This window comes from Puccinia triticina, chromosome 10A (assembly GCF_026914185.1).
Source record: "Puccinia triticina chromosome 10A, complete sequence".
Classification (NCBI taxonomy): Eukaryota; Fungi; Basidiomycota; class Pucciniomycetes; order Pucciniales; family Pucciniaceae; genus Puccinia; species Puccinia triticina.
In genome coordinates, this window is record NC_070567.1 from 6,952,235 (window position 1) to 6,968,224 (window position 15,990).

At 48.1% G+C, this 15,990-nt stretch overlaps 2 protein-coding genes across 2 annotated transcripts; both read right to left on the minus strand.

Annotated features, from left to right (window-relative positions):
* Positions 1–815: 815 nt before the first annotated feature.
* On the minus strand, positions 816–3,054 carry PtA15_10A729 (uncharacterized protein; the record flags this gene model as incomplete). The annotated part of the gene is made up of 2 exons (XM_053160935.1): positions 816–2,605; positions 2,697–3,054. 2 exons carry the CDS (start codon positions 3,052–3,054, stop codon positions 816–818), a joined length of 2,148 nt encoding a protein of 715 aa, XP_053024860.1.
* Positions 3,055–4,408: 1,354 nt separating this feature from the next.
* On the minus strand, positions 4,409–8,140 carry PtA15_10A730 (uncharacterized protein; the record flags this gene model as incomplete). The annotated part of the gene is made up of 1 exon (XM_053160937.1): positions 4,409–8,140. One exon carries the CDS (start codon positions 8,138–8,140, stop codon positions 4,409–4,411), a length of 3,732 nt encoding a protein of 1,243 aa, XP_053024861.1.
* Positions 8,141–15,990: the final 7,850 nt, after the last annotated feature.

A 15,990-nucleotide genomic window follows, 5' to 3' on the forward strand; every position in this document is an offset into this window, starting at 1 on the left:
GCACTGTAATACCCCCATTTTGACTGCAGATTGTCCGCCCACCAAGCTAAACCTTTTTTGGGTCACATTTTTTTCATTTTCCATTCTTGCTTTCTGTCTATTCACCTTTCTCTGAAAAAAAGAAATAAACTTGCAAGAAAAACTTGTGTTTTTCCAAAAAAATTGAAAAATCACAACTTTGTTTTTTCATTTTTGTTTTTTCATATTCATCTTGGGAAGCCTATTTTTAACAATCTTGCCAAAAGAATAAATTCATGTACAGATGTCAATAAAAAGTGTTTCTATTGATTGGCCAAGAAAATTAAGTTGCTTCCTTCAGCCGCAGTGCGTGAAGCGTTTGAAAGCTTCGGGCACCACACAGCGTGCAAAGAGCTTTTTGTAGTGTGCAAATTATATCCACAAAGAAGATATCAATAATTAGTTGCAACCACTCCCAAAAAATAATCTGTTTTAGGAAAACAACTCCCAAAAATTGGGCTTGGTTGACGTCCGGACCCGGTCGCAATTTGGTCCCGGCGACGTATGGGAGTTGTTTTTCCAAACCTCTATATCATATGTACTATAGTATGCTTCAACCAAAACACAGATAATCTTGTATATAGTCTATACCAGATTATTGCTGGCTTTTCCTTGCTCAGTGAATCATAACCTTTATTTCTCACTCACAGAGCCGTGAAGTTTGGGTTCTTTTGTCTTGCGTCCCTCACAGCAGAATGTTTCAGTACCAAGTCTATTTTTGACATTTTCAGCTTCTTGGGGATGTCGTTCATAGATTTGGGCACATTAATTACTGAGTGAGGTTAAATTGCTTCACCTTACATTGGATTGTTAGCATGTTTGAATAATGCGCCAAAGTTGCCTTCTGTTTTGAAGTGAACCTGCCAATAGTCGGGCTGGTGCTTCTTGTACCAATATCCAAGCAGGGTCAAAACGTCAAAGGTTGTGCGGTTTTTGTCGGGAATGGCTATGTTACGCAGGACCCGATGTTGGATTGGGTTGAACCGAGTTTCATCCAGTGGCGGTTCCACCTCGCCCGGCTGTGATTTATAGACATATCCGAACAGCGGGAGATGAAGAGGTCCAGTTGAGGGGCTCAGGATTGTCTCACTAAACCAGTCCAGGAAGGCATCGTGGGCGTTTAGAATGCTTTGGATGTTGGAATGTTCCATATAGCTTATCAGCGTTTGGTGGTGTTGCCATAAGCCTTCGAGTAGAGTGGCCAGTTTTGTTTCCACTGATTCTGTGGTCTGGGGTCGGGACATGATGTCGATTACTCTGACTATCCAGATCTCCTCCCCGGTAGCGTTCTCCACCGCGTCATGAAGCTTGGCCCGGACGGCCGTGATAGTTTTGCTCGGCTTGCCGGTTCGTTTCAACGCAACCAACTTGAGCACTCTCCGGTGCTCCATGATGATCCGGTCTTCGACCTCCGATGGCTCGTACTTCTTCCTATTAACCAGCCAGAAGTTTTTTTCTGCCCGCCAGCGACTGGGGCCTTGCGGGTTAATTCCATGCTGTAGTCCGAGTAGGTCGAAATCATTCATCTCTGCGTCCGGCTTCTGGTGCGCGAGAACTTGTTCTACCCACTTGCCGCTTTTCCAGCTTTTGTTTTCCTTTGCGTCTTCCATCGACTGTCTCATTCGCAGCCAGAATGTGGATTCGCTGCCCTGGAAATGTTGGGCCCACTCTACGGGAGCCTCTCGCTTGTACCAGATGCCAATCAGGCTTAGTGCCGCGAAATCGTTGAAGAACTCTAAGCTTGGGTCATCAGATCGCCCTCGGAGGTAGTGGATCACATGCTTCTGGGCCGGGGTGTAGCCTTTCTCCCTAAGACTGAGAAATTCGGAGCGGCTGATCGCACCAAAAATTGGGAGGTGGTTCGTAGTGGAAAAGACGAGATCATTGAGCCAGCGCATCAGGGAGTCGTGTTTTCTGATCTGCTCTTCGACGGGGGAGTTGATCTGCCTGAAGAAAGCACCATGGGCAAACAAAATGCATTTGATCAAGTTTCCCAGTAATGCACTGATCATGGACGGGCTTTGATATATTCCCCTATTCTTGCCGGCCGATGGTTTGGGTTTTGATAGCTTGGCGATCCTTGGTGCAAACATTGTCTCGAATGTGCCACTGAGGCAGGGTTCGAAATAGACCGGCAGATTTCCGACTCGCTCGGTGGGCTTGTTGGACATTCCGGTGGCAAACTTGGCGGGGTGGGAATTGATATGTTCCTTCAATGGGGTATGGTACTTGATAAGTAGCTCCGGGTGGACGACCGCCATCTGGACGTAGCGTAGGATTGGTGTGAAATCCTGAGGGATAGATTCATGCATATCCAAAGAATCCGAATCGACTTCGGGATGAGCTTGAGCTGGCTGCTCATCGGATACAACCTGTTCAGCTATGTGCTCAAGCGGCGCTGCTGGTCCAACCGGGACGTGTTCACCCGGTACGTGCTCGACTGGCACATGTTCAGGTGGGCTGGATGGTGGTGTATGGTTGAGGTCAAAATTCAGCCCGATTCTTTGGGGCTCTTCATCCTGATGACTCAGTACTACGGCCACCTCCAGGGGAAGCGGATGAGTTGATAGCTGGTGTGGTTGTGCAGCTGATCATAATGATTGTTTGAAGTGATCAACGTCAATCTGGGATCCCCTCCTGGCCCTCAGAATATGATAAAGAGGAAACCTCAGACTCACGGTTTCTGATATCATGCTGGACTAGATTTATGAAGGGGATCGGAAAGTCTGTTGGCCGGACATGCTCCAGAGGATTCGACACTTTCTGGCGGACTCGCCTTGACTGCCAGGTGGGGTCAGCTGAGTGACTGAGTCGATGCTGCCGGACTGCTCGACCAAGGAATGATTCCGATTGACCAATCGAGCAGGACGGGCCCTCTTGAGAGAGATCGAGGCCGTCGAGGGTATGATAAGGTCCAGGCTCGCTGCAGAGGAACTCATGACCGGCGAAGATGAGCCGGGCAAGCAGGCAAACTGTGCCCAGTGCCAGAAGATGGGCCCACGGGTGAATCTTCCACATATCCAATTCTGGAGTCATGGTGTCGCTATCACCGGCACCAGAGCAAGCTGAGGGGACTGATGACTACAGTGCCCATTAGTTCAGTCTGGTCTCCATTCGTTCTCCAAAACGCGTCTGCGGGCTTTAAGGAAGCACTTGAGACAAGTTATGGGATAATTATTTACATCAAGTATCACTTGCATCTGGTAGAATCCAAGCTAATTCAAGCTTATCCACCAAGAGACGCAAGGTCGTTATCGCTTACGCATGGACCAACGACGGTTTCCAGGACTGTTGCGCTCCATGCGCTCCCCATTATTCTATGTATGTAGTCCTGGCTCTCGTTCAGAGCTAGCTGGGATGGATAGAAGGGGGTTTCAAAGTTGGCCAGATGCAACTTGCATGCACTTTTGCAAGTCAGTGTTCATTCTTGAACACCAAGTTGCAAAAGTGCATGCAAGCTACGACCAACTTGCAAAAGTGCATGGCCAACATTGAATCCCCCTAGAAATTCAGTGTTTTTGTCTGGAAAACTCCCCGCACACCCTCGTACGGAAGCCCTAGAGGGACACACATCCGGCCACCGTTTTGAAAAATCACAAAATGTGATTTCACAAAATACAGATGCATGAAACGTGTACCACATGTATACACCTTCCAACTTCAGAATTCCATGAAACAAGAAGTTGGATTCTTGAATCAATGGCTGGTGGAGATTGGTCATTGATCTCAGAGCTCATGTTTTCATGTGAGAGCTTGAGAAGGTGTACCATGGGACCGCGGATTCATCAACAATGTTGTAGGTGGAAAAAACCTTGATTGTATTGCTCCTCCTCGACCTCCTCTTATCTCCCACATGCTCCAAATGTGGAGTTTGCCCACCCCACACTCCAACACCCCCCCTCAAACTCCACACCACTACATACAACCAATACACTTGAGAAGAGAAATCTTACATCACATCTGAGAATCATACTGGAAAATGAGTGGGGATTGTGAGTAGAGATAAAAATAAAGAAACCAGTTGAAATAACCAAAAACAAAAGTTTTAAAGAAAAATTTTGGCCATCGAAGTAGAATGGAGATTTGCTCGTAACGGCTTGGTGAAGAAGTCGGCAAGATTGTTGGATGTTGATACCCAGTCGAGTTTAATTTTGTGTTCCCTTACGGCATCATTGACAAAAAAGAAATTTCGTTCCAGACTTTTCATTCTTCCTTTTGAAGCGTTATCGTCAGAAACCAAAACTGCCGCACGGTTGTCGCATTTGAGTGTGACACCTGGGTTGATGTCGAGAGAATGAACTATAGGAAGTAGAAAGAGTAAGAAGTCGACAGCCATCCCAATCAAGATAAATTCTGCCGCACAAGTGGATGTCGCTACGACCTTCTGTCGTCAAGACCCCCAGGCGATGGGACTCCCCATGAACTTGATGATAAATCCCGAGGTAGATCGCTGAAACTCCCCCCCCCAATTTGCATCGGCCCAAGTTACCAATTCGCCGTTTGAGTATTCCAATTTGAGTTGTTTGTCTTGAGTCGTCGCCAGATATTGGACAAGATGTTTAAGTCCGTTCCAATGCGTGTTATCCGGGTTTGAGCTGAATCGAGCAAGGAAATTCACCGCAAAGCTTAAATCTGGTCTGGATCCAAGCGCAATGTAATTTAGAGATCCGATCAGAGATTGATAGAGTGTTGCGTTAATCAGGGCATTGTATGAGGTCACCATTTTATCCCCGGCTAATGGTGTGTAGGTCGGTATAATGTTACGTTGCACTTCAGATTGGAATTTCTTGATTGTCTGTTCGATCAACAGAGGTTGACTGAGGTATATTGCGTCGTTTTCATACTCCATCTTGATGCCAACAAGCTTGTCTGGTCGATCGTCCCATTTGACTCTGAGATTGTCTTCGAGTTTCCGTCGGAGATGTTGCAAGGCGGCATCGTTGTTGCTGAACACGATTCCGTCGTCCACGTGAATCCATATAATAATGATTGATTTCCCTTTCTTATACCTGTATAGACATTCCTCTACTTCATTGCAATCGAACCCCCAAGTTTGCAGAAGGCCTTTGAAGTGCTTCCACCAGCATCGACTGGCTTGTCGAGTTCCATAAAGCGCTTTCTTCAGTTTCAATACTTTTCCTTTAAGATGCCGGAAAAGCTCAACGGGCGGATCTACAAAGATGGTTTCATCGATGGGGCTATGAACAAAGGCGCCAGTTATGTCGAAGGAGTTAATCTTCCACTTGTTGATGATTGCCAAAGTGAGTAAGAGTCGTAAAGTGGTCAGGGACGCCGTCGGCGCAAACGTTGACTTTACATCCCGTCCGAGTTTTTGCCTGAAACCTCGGACTACGAATCTAGCTTTGAGTTTCTCCACAGAGCCGTCCGATCGCCGTTTGATGTCAAACACAAACCACGTGCCTATCGAATGCTTCTTTTCCTTCTCTTCAATGTCGAAAGTGTCAATCTGGACGAGTTGATCCCATTCAGTCATGCATGCTGCGCGCCAGCTTTCCTTCTCGGGACTCGCCAGCGCGCTCTTCAGGCTGCAGGGAATATCGGCGTCGGAAATCGCTTGAATTTCGTCGATCTGAGCGTCTTGAGACTCACAAACCTGCTTGGTTGTCTCGTGGCCGAGGTGAAGTGTTCTACGGACAGACAAAGTGTTAGAAGATAGGTTCGGAGCAGGGATTAGTTGTTTCCCTTGAAAGTCTAAGAACTCAGCACACTCTGAGTTAACGACTTTTCGAGTCATCGGGTTCCAGAAGAACCATCCTTGTTCGTCGTCTTGATAGCCGACCAGATATCCTATCCATCCACGAGTATCAAGCTTGCGCCGCCGTTCCTTGGGTATGTGAATACAAGCCTTGGTGCCGAAAGGATAGAATGACGTCGCCGAAGGTTCCCGGTTCGACCATAATTCAAGTGGGCTTGATTTGCATCGAGAATTAGAAATCCGATTAATTAAGTAGCATGCACATCGATATGCGTAAGACCAAAGGGAATCTGGTAGGGAAGAATGCTGGAGTGTCGTCCGGGCGATATCGCCAAGAGTCCGATTCAACCGTTCTGCCTCGCCGTTCTGTTCCAGAGTGTAAGGAGATGTGAACAATATAGAGGTACCGACTGAAGAAAGATAAGATTCAAAAGTTTTAGATGTGTATTCACCGCCGTTGTCGCAGCGGATAAATTTAGGAGCTAGTTTAAAAACCGAAAAGATTCGCTTGATCAAGGCAATGATAATGGACAGAACCTCGGAGCAAGTCTTCATGGGGAATATGAATGAATACGTTGTCGCATGATCCCTGACTGTTAACAGGAAACAGTGTCCGTTGATGTCCGGGTCGAGGGGTCCTAGAACGTCTGTTACAAGTAAATCAAGTCGCTCATCAAATTTGACCACGTTGGGAAGATGGTGTTGTCGCCGTTCACTTTTGCATGTTTTGCACGTTTCGCAAATAAACGGGGTCCATGATTTCAAATCAAAAGTCGGAACAAATCGCCGTAGAAAGTCTTTCACCGTGCCGTCGGATACATGTCCTAGTCGGCAGTGCCAGTCGTAAGAGGGTGAATTGATCAAGACGTTAGGAGTTATGGATTGAATAGAAGGAAATATAGGATGAATAGACTGATGAGAAATAATCCAGGACCGGTTTTGATATTGAGCGGTGAATGAAAGAAAAGAAGATTGAAGCCTTATGTCGTTGTTCGATAAGAATTCCGGTTTAAATCCTGAGTCGATGAATTGGCCGAGACTAAGGAGCGTGCCCTTCATTTCCGGGCTGTATAGCACCTGTGGCACCGCCAGGATACCAGCCCCACTGGTTATCTTGAGGTGTCCACTATGAGTCGCCAACATGTACCCCGAAGCGGACGCCAAATTCAGCCTGACTGGTGGACATAAAGGGGAAAGATAAGAAAACTGGTGGAAAGAGCCGCTCACGGGGTGGGTCGCCCCAGAATCCAAAACTGTGCCAACGCCAGTGGCACCTGTCGCATCCGCTCCCACTGCAGATCGAACCGCCGGATTCTCTTCAAGTCTAGTGGGAGGGTCGTTTGGAGGTGCGGCTTGGCGGGCGAAACCGGAAGCGGGGCGACCAAATGTAGGGTTATTGGGAGGTTGCAGGCCGGCGTCTCTGCGGAGTGTCGGACATGTTGATCTCCAGTGTCCCAAAACCCCACAGTACAGGCAGGGTTTGCCAGAGAGAAGGTTTGGATCGCTCGGGCCGGTGTTTCCTTTCCGAATGTTGTTGATGGCCGCTGCGATGTCATCAATAGTCGGGTTGCCTGGTGTGCCGACGTTCTGGCTGCGGGTTGCGTTGCTTGTCGAACCCATTGGACGTTGCTGCAAAGTCTGTCGTTGAGTTCGGTCTTGTCGGGATTGCTGGTTTGATTGTCGAGGCGGTCCCCATTGGGTGCTGGGTGGTTGATTATGCCAAGTTCGGAACACTGCTGGAACCGCCGTGGTGGACGGATCAAAACAAACGGTTTCGCCATAAGCCAATGTGAGAATTGCTTGAATATCCCTTGCGGATACATCAGCTTTTGTGCCAAGTTGAAGTGAAATATTTTGAAATAATTGAGATCGAGACATTGATGGTGGCGGCGGAACGATGGATTGGAGAATGAGACTCTCCACGAGGGGAGAAAGGGATGCTCCAACCTTCTGCAAGTCGGAGAATATATTGAATGCCTTGTTGAATAGACCAGGGATGTTTGATGGGTCAGTTGGAGGTCCCGAGATTTGTAATTCCATGAGTCTATCGACCAGTTCCATTTGTCGAAAGCGTATGGTGCCTTGAAAGTTTGTTTCAACTGCTGAGTACGCCTCGGTTCCGGTCGTGTATTGATCAACAAGAGAAGAGAGTTCATCATGAACTGTGATCTGGATGAGAAATAAGAGACATGTGTTTTCCTGAGTCGACAACTTGGAGAAATTTTCGGCCTTGTCGAAAAAATTGGCGTGACCCAGGGTGAGAAGTATAACGCGCGTGAGCCCGCGTTTCCATTTGTTGAAATTGGAACCATCGGCCAAAAGCGATTCCACGTCCTGCTTGTATATACTCGGCTGTTGAAGAAGTTTTGTTCTCGGCGATATCTCGACCGTGTTGCCTTGTGACATGGAGGGAGCGGGTGATATGGGGGTAAGAATAAGATCCGAGACTGTCAACGATGATTCGGACGAAGACTGAGGAGGGCTCGTGTCCCGCGGTATGTTAATCTTTGGTCGGTATCCTGGTGGTGGGATGAATTGTGAGATAGGTAGTCCAAAAGGGTTCCTGACCACTCAATTGTCAGGTAAGACTGTAGCCGATACCAATGTGCCGTCGTCGATGTGTCGGGTTACTACTTTAGAAAAGATGTATGATACTGCGGAGACAAAAGGCGAAGGAGGGCGGTCGTGATCTAGCGGATCTATCTTCTCCTCAATCGGGGAAGGGGGTAGGGGTGGTAGCTGTAAGAGTGCTTTATAAGCCTTCGTTTGTTTTGGACGTTTTGCTCTTGTCGGTGGAGGAAGCGGTCCAGTTAATTGGGGGTTGTCTCGTCGGGTGTTGACCATAAACCGGAAATGTCGAGTCGAAAAAAAAAACCGAAAGGGCTAGCAAAGAGGTAGACAGATGACTCTTAATCTGTTGTAGGTGGAAAAAACCTTGATTGTATTGCTCCTCCTCGACCTCCTCTTATCTCCCACATGCTCCAAATGTGGAGTTTGCCCACCCCACACTCCAACAAACAACTCCTTGGTCACCGGTGTTGCGCTACAGGACAGAGAGGAGGATAGGCGGATGACTGCGGCGAATCAGTCAGGTGGAGCAGACCCGGTACAACTTTGTCTATCTCTACATTAGGTTTAGAATCTTGTATTTAGACAGTAGTATGTTGTACCGAGTCTCCTTTTCCTTTTTCTCCACTCATCTTTCTCCGAGTCAATCTCCTCGCACCAACAGGTGCTTAGTTCATTTCCTTCTCTCTATCCGTTCGTCGTCGGCCTCCCATCACGGCCTCCTTAGCTCACGGCCCGCTGTACTGGTTTCTCAGGTTTGCTTGTCTTTTCTATCCTTTTTTCCTTCTCTCTGTTCCTTTCTCTTTCTTTGCTCCCTACGCAATGTGATCACTCATCTTTCTCCGAGTCAATCTCCTCGCACCAACAGGTGCTTAGTTCATTTCCTTCTCTCTATCCGTTCGTCGTCGGCCTCCCATCACGGCCTCCTTAGCTCACGGCCCGCTGTACTGGTTTCTCAGGTGCTTAGTTCATTTCCTTCTCTCTATCCGTTCGTCGTCGGCCTCCCATCACGGCCTCCTTAGCTCACGGCCCGCTGTACTGGTTTCTCAACCGGTACTGACCGGTCAGCCAGAGCGGTACACACCGGCCATTGGGAACGTATTCCCCTTGATGGCAGGTCCGTTCGGTCATTGAGGGCTCCCCTCAATGGGCTGTCCTCTTGGTCATTGAGATGAGTATATGCTCCTGTAGATGACCGGAACAAACCAGTCATTGAGAGGAGTATGTACTCCTCAGGATGACCGGAACAAACCGGTCATCGAGAGGAGTATGCACTCCTCAGGATGACCGGAACGAACCGGTCATTGGGAGGAGTATGTACTCCTCTAGATGGCCAGAATGAACCGGTCATTGGGAGGAGTGCATACTCCCTCAATGATCGGAACGAACCGGTCATCAACCTACTCCTCAAGATGACCGGTTTGTTCCGGTCGTTTTGAGGAGTACATCATTCTCTTGATGACCGGTTCCTTCCGGTCGTTTTGAGGAGTACATCTTTCTCTTGATGACCGGTTCGTTCCGGTCATTTTGAGGAGTACATCTTTCTCTTGATGACCGGTTTGTTCCGGATCTTGGGAAGTACATAACTCCTCTCGATGACCGGAACGAACTGGTCATCTTGAGAAATACATCTTCTTCTCAATGACCGGAACAAACCGGTCATTGAGAATGTGGCAAGTGACTATTGACGGCCGGTACGGGCCGGGCATCAACGGAGGTGTGGACTTATTCATGGAATCCCAAAGTTGGAAGGTTTATACATGTGGTACATGTTTCATGCATCTGCATTTTGTGAAATAGCATTTTTTGATTTTTCCAAACGGTGGCCGGATGTGTGTCCCTCTAGGGCTTTCATACCCTTGGGTCTGCAGGGTACATGTCCATCTCCCATCTGCCGGGCAGTGCCAAGTCTCTGGAGTCCTTCTCTCCGTCCACCTTGGACTCGCCGGCATCCAGATCCCCGCCTTAGGATCCAACTCGATCTTTCTCCATTGCCTGCCCGTGTCGGTTGGACCAGAATCAGCTAGTGACCCTTACCCTCTTTAGGGAGGTGAGCCCTTGTATCACAAACTGGCCAGTGTGTGTGGGTCGAGAGGGAAAAGAGCCCTCTTCCTTAGATCTTGTTGCGCCAAGATCTTGTTGCGCCAAGATCTTGTGGAAGTTGGAGGGCCTTTCCCCGAGAAGATACTGAAACCTGAACGGTCAAGGGAGTGGGGATTGAGGCGCTAAGCCCAACCCGCTCCCTGAGCCTTCAGATGGGTGGGTGGGACGGTGCAAAAAAGGAAAGAAGATATCCTACGAGATGAAGTGTGTCAAGTACTGATTGTGTGACACTCTGGATGAACTCCTGGGTCTCCACCTCAGTCTGACCAGGCTTCTAATAAGCCTTCATCTCTCTGGCCATCATGTGGGGTTCTACCCTGCTTCCGCCCATGGCCAACAGAAATCTTGTCGCACCGCTCGCGTCATGTCATGACGCCAGCTAACTTAACAAAGTCTCTCCTCTGCTGGGCTGAGTGGGGAGCAGAGTGAACCCGACTGCAGGGAGGGACTTAGGTCTAAAGTAGGGGTCGTGGCGCGTAGAAAATCTCGGAAAAGTGTGGTTCAGCTTACACAGGCCGTAGCTTGCTTGTTTTGCAAGCTACATATGAGTTCCCAGGCATCAATAGATTCTCCGGCATCCCGGCTATCTTTCTGTCAACTCACAATTTTAGCAGATCTGTTCAAACAAAAAAGAAACAATGAAGAAGCCAGACAAAAACTGGCTGTGCTAGGACCCCTGGGCTCAAGCACCGCGTAAGATGTGGGTGTTTCTGGCTTGCCTTGACTTGCTTCAAAAATCTACAAAAAATCTTCCGGTGTAAGACTCAAAAGCAGTTGTGAAACCCTTTTGCTGAATGGAGAAGGGGATGATGGAGGTGCAAACTTTGCCCTTCTATGCTATCAGTCAACAAGACCCACCAAGCTATGCTTGGCAGGTTTTAATCAAGTGACAGGTCTGGTCTAATTCCAGATGAAGTTGTTTGATGACAGGTATGTGAGATTTTGAGAGTGAGTTCAGTAGTTATTTGCAAATATGCGGGATGTAGTGATGTGTGGTGGCAATGGTAAGTGTGAAGGGTGGTATGTAAATAACTGGTGAGTACTGAGCTGAGGAGCTGACAACTGGGGAGGAGAGAGCTCCTTATATAGACAAAAGTGGAGCCCCAGAGGGCTTGTGGGTTAGGGTTTCAACTAATCTAGACAACAGTGTGAGGGATTTTAGCTGGTCGGAGTAGATACAAATGATGTCATAATATGTCAAGGGTACATAAGCAATGTCAGAAGAATGCAGTAGGGCCGCATGAAGGCTGTGTAGTAGACTGCATGATTTGACAGGTGGATGCAGGGGGTGCATAAACAAAGTCTGAGGCTGCAGAGTCAGTGTGTGATGACATCATAATATGGAAATAGAAGAGTACTTGATAATATGTAATGACTGTAGTCTGATGGGGAGATGTATGTTTGTATCCTGTGATGTGTATAAGCATAATGCTGTGATCCTTGACTTGAGGCTTGTGACAGGCTGGTGACTGGGTATGTTGAACGTGTGATGGGTGTCCAGTGTCTAAAGAAGTGTAGGTTCCAATCCAGTGGGGTTCAGGTGATGCTTCCAGTGGTGACTAGGGGTAAAATTGGCTGTAGAATTTCTTTTTAATGGTATCTTGAGGCCTATTACAAGTAAATATATGTATGAGAAAAAACTTTTGATTTTTCACTTTTCCGTCTACCACACCGGTTGGTTGAGTGAGGGGACAATCAGCTCTAAAAATTGGCGCCATCAACAAGCTTCTAAATTCCTGTAGCTGGGACAGACAGCATCAAAGCTGTAGGCTGTAAAATTCAAAGTGTGTTTTCGACGCTTTTTGGTGGGTGGCCTACAGGACCCTGGAAACCCCCTGTAAATGGGGGTAATGTAAAATCCGGAATTTTGCCAAAATTCACACATTTTCTGACTCAATTCATACACGTTTCATGCGTACACTCAAGGGAGTTTCCAGTTTTTCATGCATTTTTAATGCCTACCATTGCTGCCAAGGGGGGGGGGGGGGGGGGGGGGGGGGGGGGTGCAAAAAAAGAAGAAAGAAAAAACTTGGGGGCACCAAGGTGGGATACCAAAACTTTAAAAGTAAGGGCCTGTGCTTCAATTTTGCAAAATTCCCCCTTTTATTGTCCTCTACACCAAAATGAAAACAATAGGAGGGTTCAATTGTTGAAATTCATCACTTGTGGGCTGAAGAATGCCGTCTGGTGATTTTCAGCTTGATTTTTAAGAAGTACTGAGGGAGATAAAATTGGGAAAATTGAATTTTGACGCCCAGACAATCTGGTGCACTCTTGGGAATTTCATACATCTTGGTTACTACCCTCCCTTACCCAGGAAAAATTTCATACACTTGAAATTGTTGAAACTCCATGTCTTGTTGCCTTTCCATCACCTGTCACTCATTCTTTCCCCTCCAGTTGAATATCCATGTTTCACCTTCTGTCCAACAACTCAGCCCCAAAAGTTGTAATAGCATTTAACTCAGCTACATAGATAGAAACTAAAGCATCAGCTCCTGCGCCTGTTCCCTGAGACCTGAGAGTCTCTTGTAGTGAGGGGCCTTTTTCCCCTTCACAGCTAAAGCAGCTTAGCCCCTTCTTGGGCATCCTTGTTTTGTTCCCGGCCTCGAGCTTTCCTCCTCAGGCCTGTTTTTCCCTCGTGTTTCCCCAGCCTCAGCTGAAAATTCATCAGAAATGCTTACAATTGAGGCCAAAAAAGCCCATTCATACCATTTTTGTGCCTACCATTTTGGGTTTTTGCCAAAAAATTCATACATTTTCATTACCCCCATTTATAGGGGCTTTCCAGGGTCCTTGGCCTACGCGCCACAACCCCCACATTAGGTGTAAGTCCCTCCCTGCAGGAGGGGCCAGCCAAACTTAAGCTCCACCCAATGAGATATCCCCCGTACCACCACCCAAACTTTGACCTCCCGCATCGGGAGGGACTTTGATAAGTTAGTGATGCCAGCCTAAGAGCATCCGCATCCGTTGCTAAGTTAGTCTGGACTAACTAGCTGGGATTACGGTTGGAGTAGGCTAATCCAAGTGGCCGACTGCATCGGTGTAGATTGGGAGGTCCGAGGCTGCCGGAGATTATGTGATTAGGTGCCTGTATGGTATGTGTTTGGCACCTAAACACATAGAGTTCATGCCATTGAGCATGATGCATATGCATTTCAGAGGTTAGTCCGAGGACTAGTGGGGGCTAGATTTATACCCCACTACACCACGGGTGCAAAAAAATATTTTGAAAACCAATTTGAATGGTTTTCAAAATATTTCCAATACACTCAGTCCTGGACGTCCTGAGGAACGAGTCGGACTAACCATTTTCAGATATTTTTAAAATATTCTCAGAACCACCTCAGGTGGTTCTGAAAATATCTCAAAAACTGATTTGGTCAAAGAAATATTCTTGAAACCACTTCAAATGGTTATCAAAACCAATTTGGTTGGCTGATAAGCATTGAAAACCAATTTGGTCGGCCAAAAAGTTTGGAAAACCAATTTGGTCGGCCAAAAAGTTTGGAAAACCAATTGGGTTGGCCAAAAAGTTTTGAAAACCCAAATTGGTTGATCAAAAGGTTGCAGAAACTATTTTGGTTGGCAATTTGGTTTGAAAAATCAAGATTGGTCACCCAAATGGTTCCTAAAACCATTTTTGTTGGCCAATCCATTTGGATAACCAACATTGGTGAGCCAAATGGTTTCAATAACTGTATTTTGGCTGTTAAAACATTCTCATACTACCTTTGGTTCCAGGAAACATTTGTGCAAACCAATTTGGTTTGAACAGTTTCAAGAATCCTTGCATTGCAATTAACCTATGCACTTAAATACATAAAATATGTACATACAAAACTACTGCTGGTACCACGCCAACTGGCCACCCTCCAAGCAGACGGGCAGCGGGCCAACGGCCCCGAAATGGTCAGCCCGGCGGCGGCAGGCTGGCCAGCAAACCGTGCAATGTCCTTGGCCACCTGGGTGTAGAATGGCGCGGTTGCATGAGGCAGCCACAGGGTCAACTAACAAGAACTTAAAGTATGTTGACGTTCTGCAACTCGGATGAGGGCGGCGAGGGCTTGGGCAAGCGCGGGGTTGTCGGGGCCCAGGGCGTCGAGGGTCTGGACGTACTGGCGCAGGTCGGCTTGCAGCTGGACGGAGCCGGGGACAGAGACAGTTACTCGCTTGAGGTGCTTGCACAGCAGCCTGGCCGGGACTTGTCAGCTTCCTCCGGCTACAGAGACTGTGAATCGCTTGAGGTGCTTGCACAGCAGCCTGGCCGGGACTCGTCAGCTTCCTCCGGCTCGTCTTTGGACCAGAGGGGGGGGGAGAGACGTACGTGTGGATGCGCAGGCCAATCTCGCCGTAGAAGCAACAGTGGGCCGCTACGCTAAACTACGCTATTTTAGCCCTAAAGTTTAGCGTAGCGGCAAAAAAGCGCCAACCTTTTTTGAATAGCGTTAGCGCACTGTTAGCGCCGCTACGCTTTGCTAATTTTCAGCGGCGCTAACAGCATACCAATTTTTGTTTAGCGTTAGCGCTGCGCTACAGCCGCTACGCTACGCTATGTTGCGCTAAGGCGCTTTTAGCGGAAAGAAGGCACTTTTTTGCCGCAAAAAACGCTTTAGCGCAGCATAGCGCGCGCTCTTTTGCGCCTTGCGTGCTTAGCATTAGCGCAATTGCGCGCATCTGCGCTAACGCTACGCTAAAAGCTAAAATAGCTTTGCATCCTTTGCGCGTAGTGTTAGCGCAGATGCGCGCAATTGCGCTAACGCTACGCTAAAAAATAGGGCATTTGCGCTGCGCTACGCTACGCTAACAGCCATGTTAGCGTAGCTGACCCACTGTTGGTAGAAGACGTCCAGGATCTGCCGGTTCGAGCGCCCGACGAGCGCGCTCGAGAGCGCGTTGAGATGGGCGATGACGGCGAGACAGGCGCGGGTCGGGCTGGGGCCGCGCTCAGCCGTCCGCCCGGGACCCTCGTCCTCGGAGGAGGAGCTGGACAGGAAGTTGCGGGGGTGCTGGAGGTTGAGCAGGGTGCGGTCCAGGAATCCAACGAGCTGGTCGATGGCAAGGCTGAGCCCGTGCGCCGATTCCCGACTTGGGTTTTCAGGTAATCCTTCTTCGCCGCAAAGTAGTTCTGCGAGGAGACAATTCCATCTCTGGTCAGTGGCCTAGCCTTGGCTCGTGAAAGAGTGGCAGTCGAGGGAACTCACTCAGAAGCCTTCCATGTAGGCCCATTGAGTATCTATGATTGGCCAGACGTCCATGAAAGAAAAGCTGTCAGAACTTGCACTTCAGTAACAGCAATAACTGCGGTTGACAGAACTAACCAGTGTCGATGTTCATCTGATGGAATTTAAAGGAATTGGTCAGTCTTTAAGACAGGCTTTGAGTGTATTCAGTTCTAAACTTACAAATGCAGAAGCAATGGAGAACATCGGGCTGATCTTGCTGAAAGCGGAGTAAACGTCCCACTGCAAGGTAGCAGATCAAGTCAAGAAACAGTGTGAGCTCAGCAATCTTGACAAAAGAATAGACAGCTAGGGACAATCAATCTGGTCAAGCAAAGAGGGGGAAGAGAAGAAAGATGT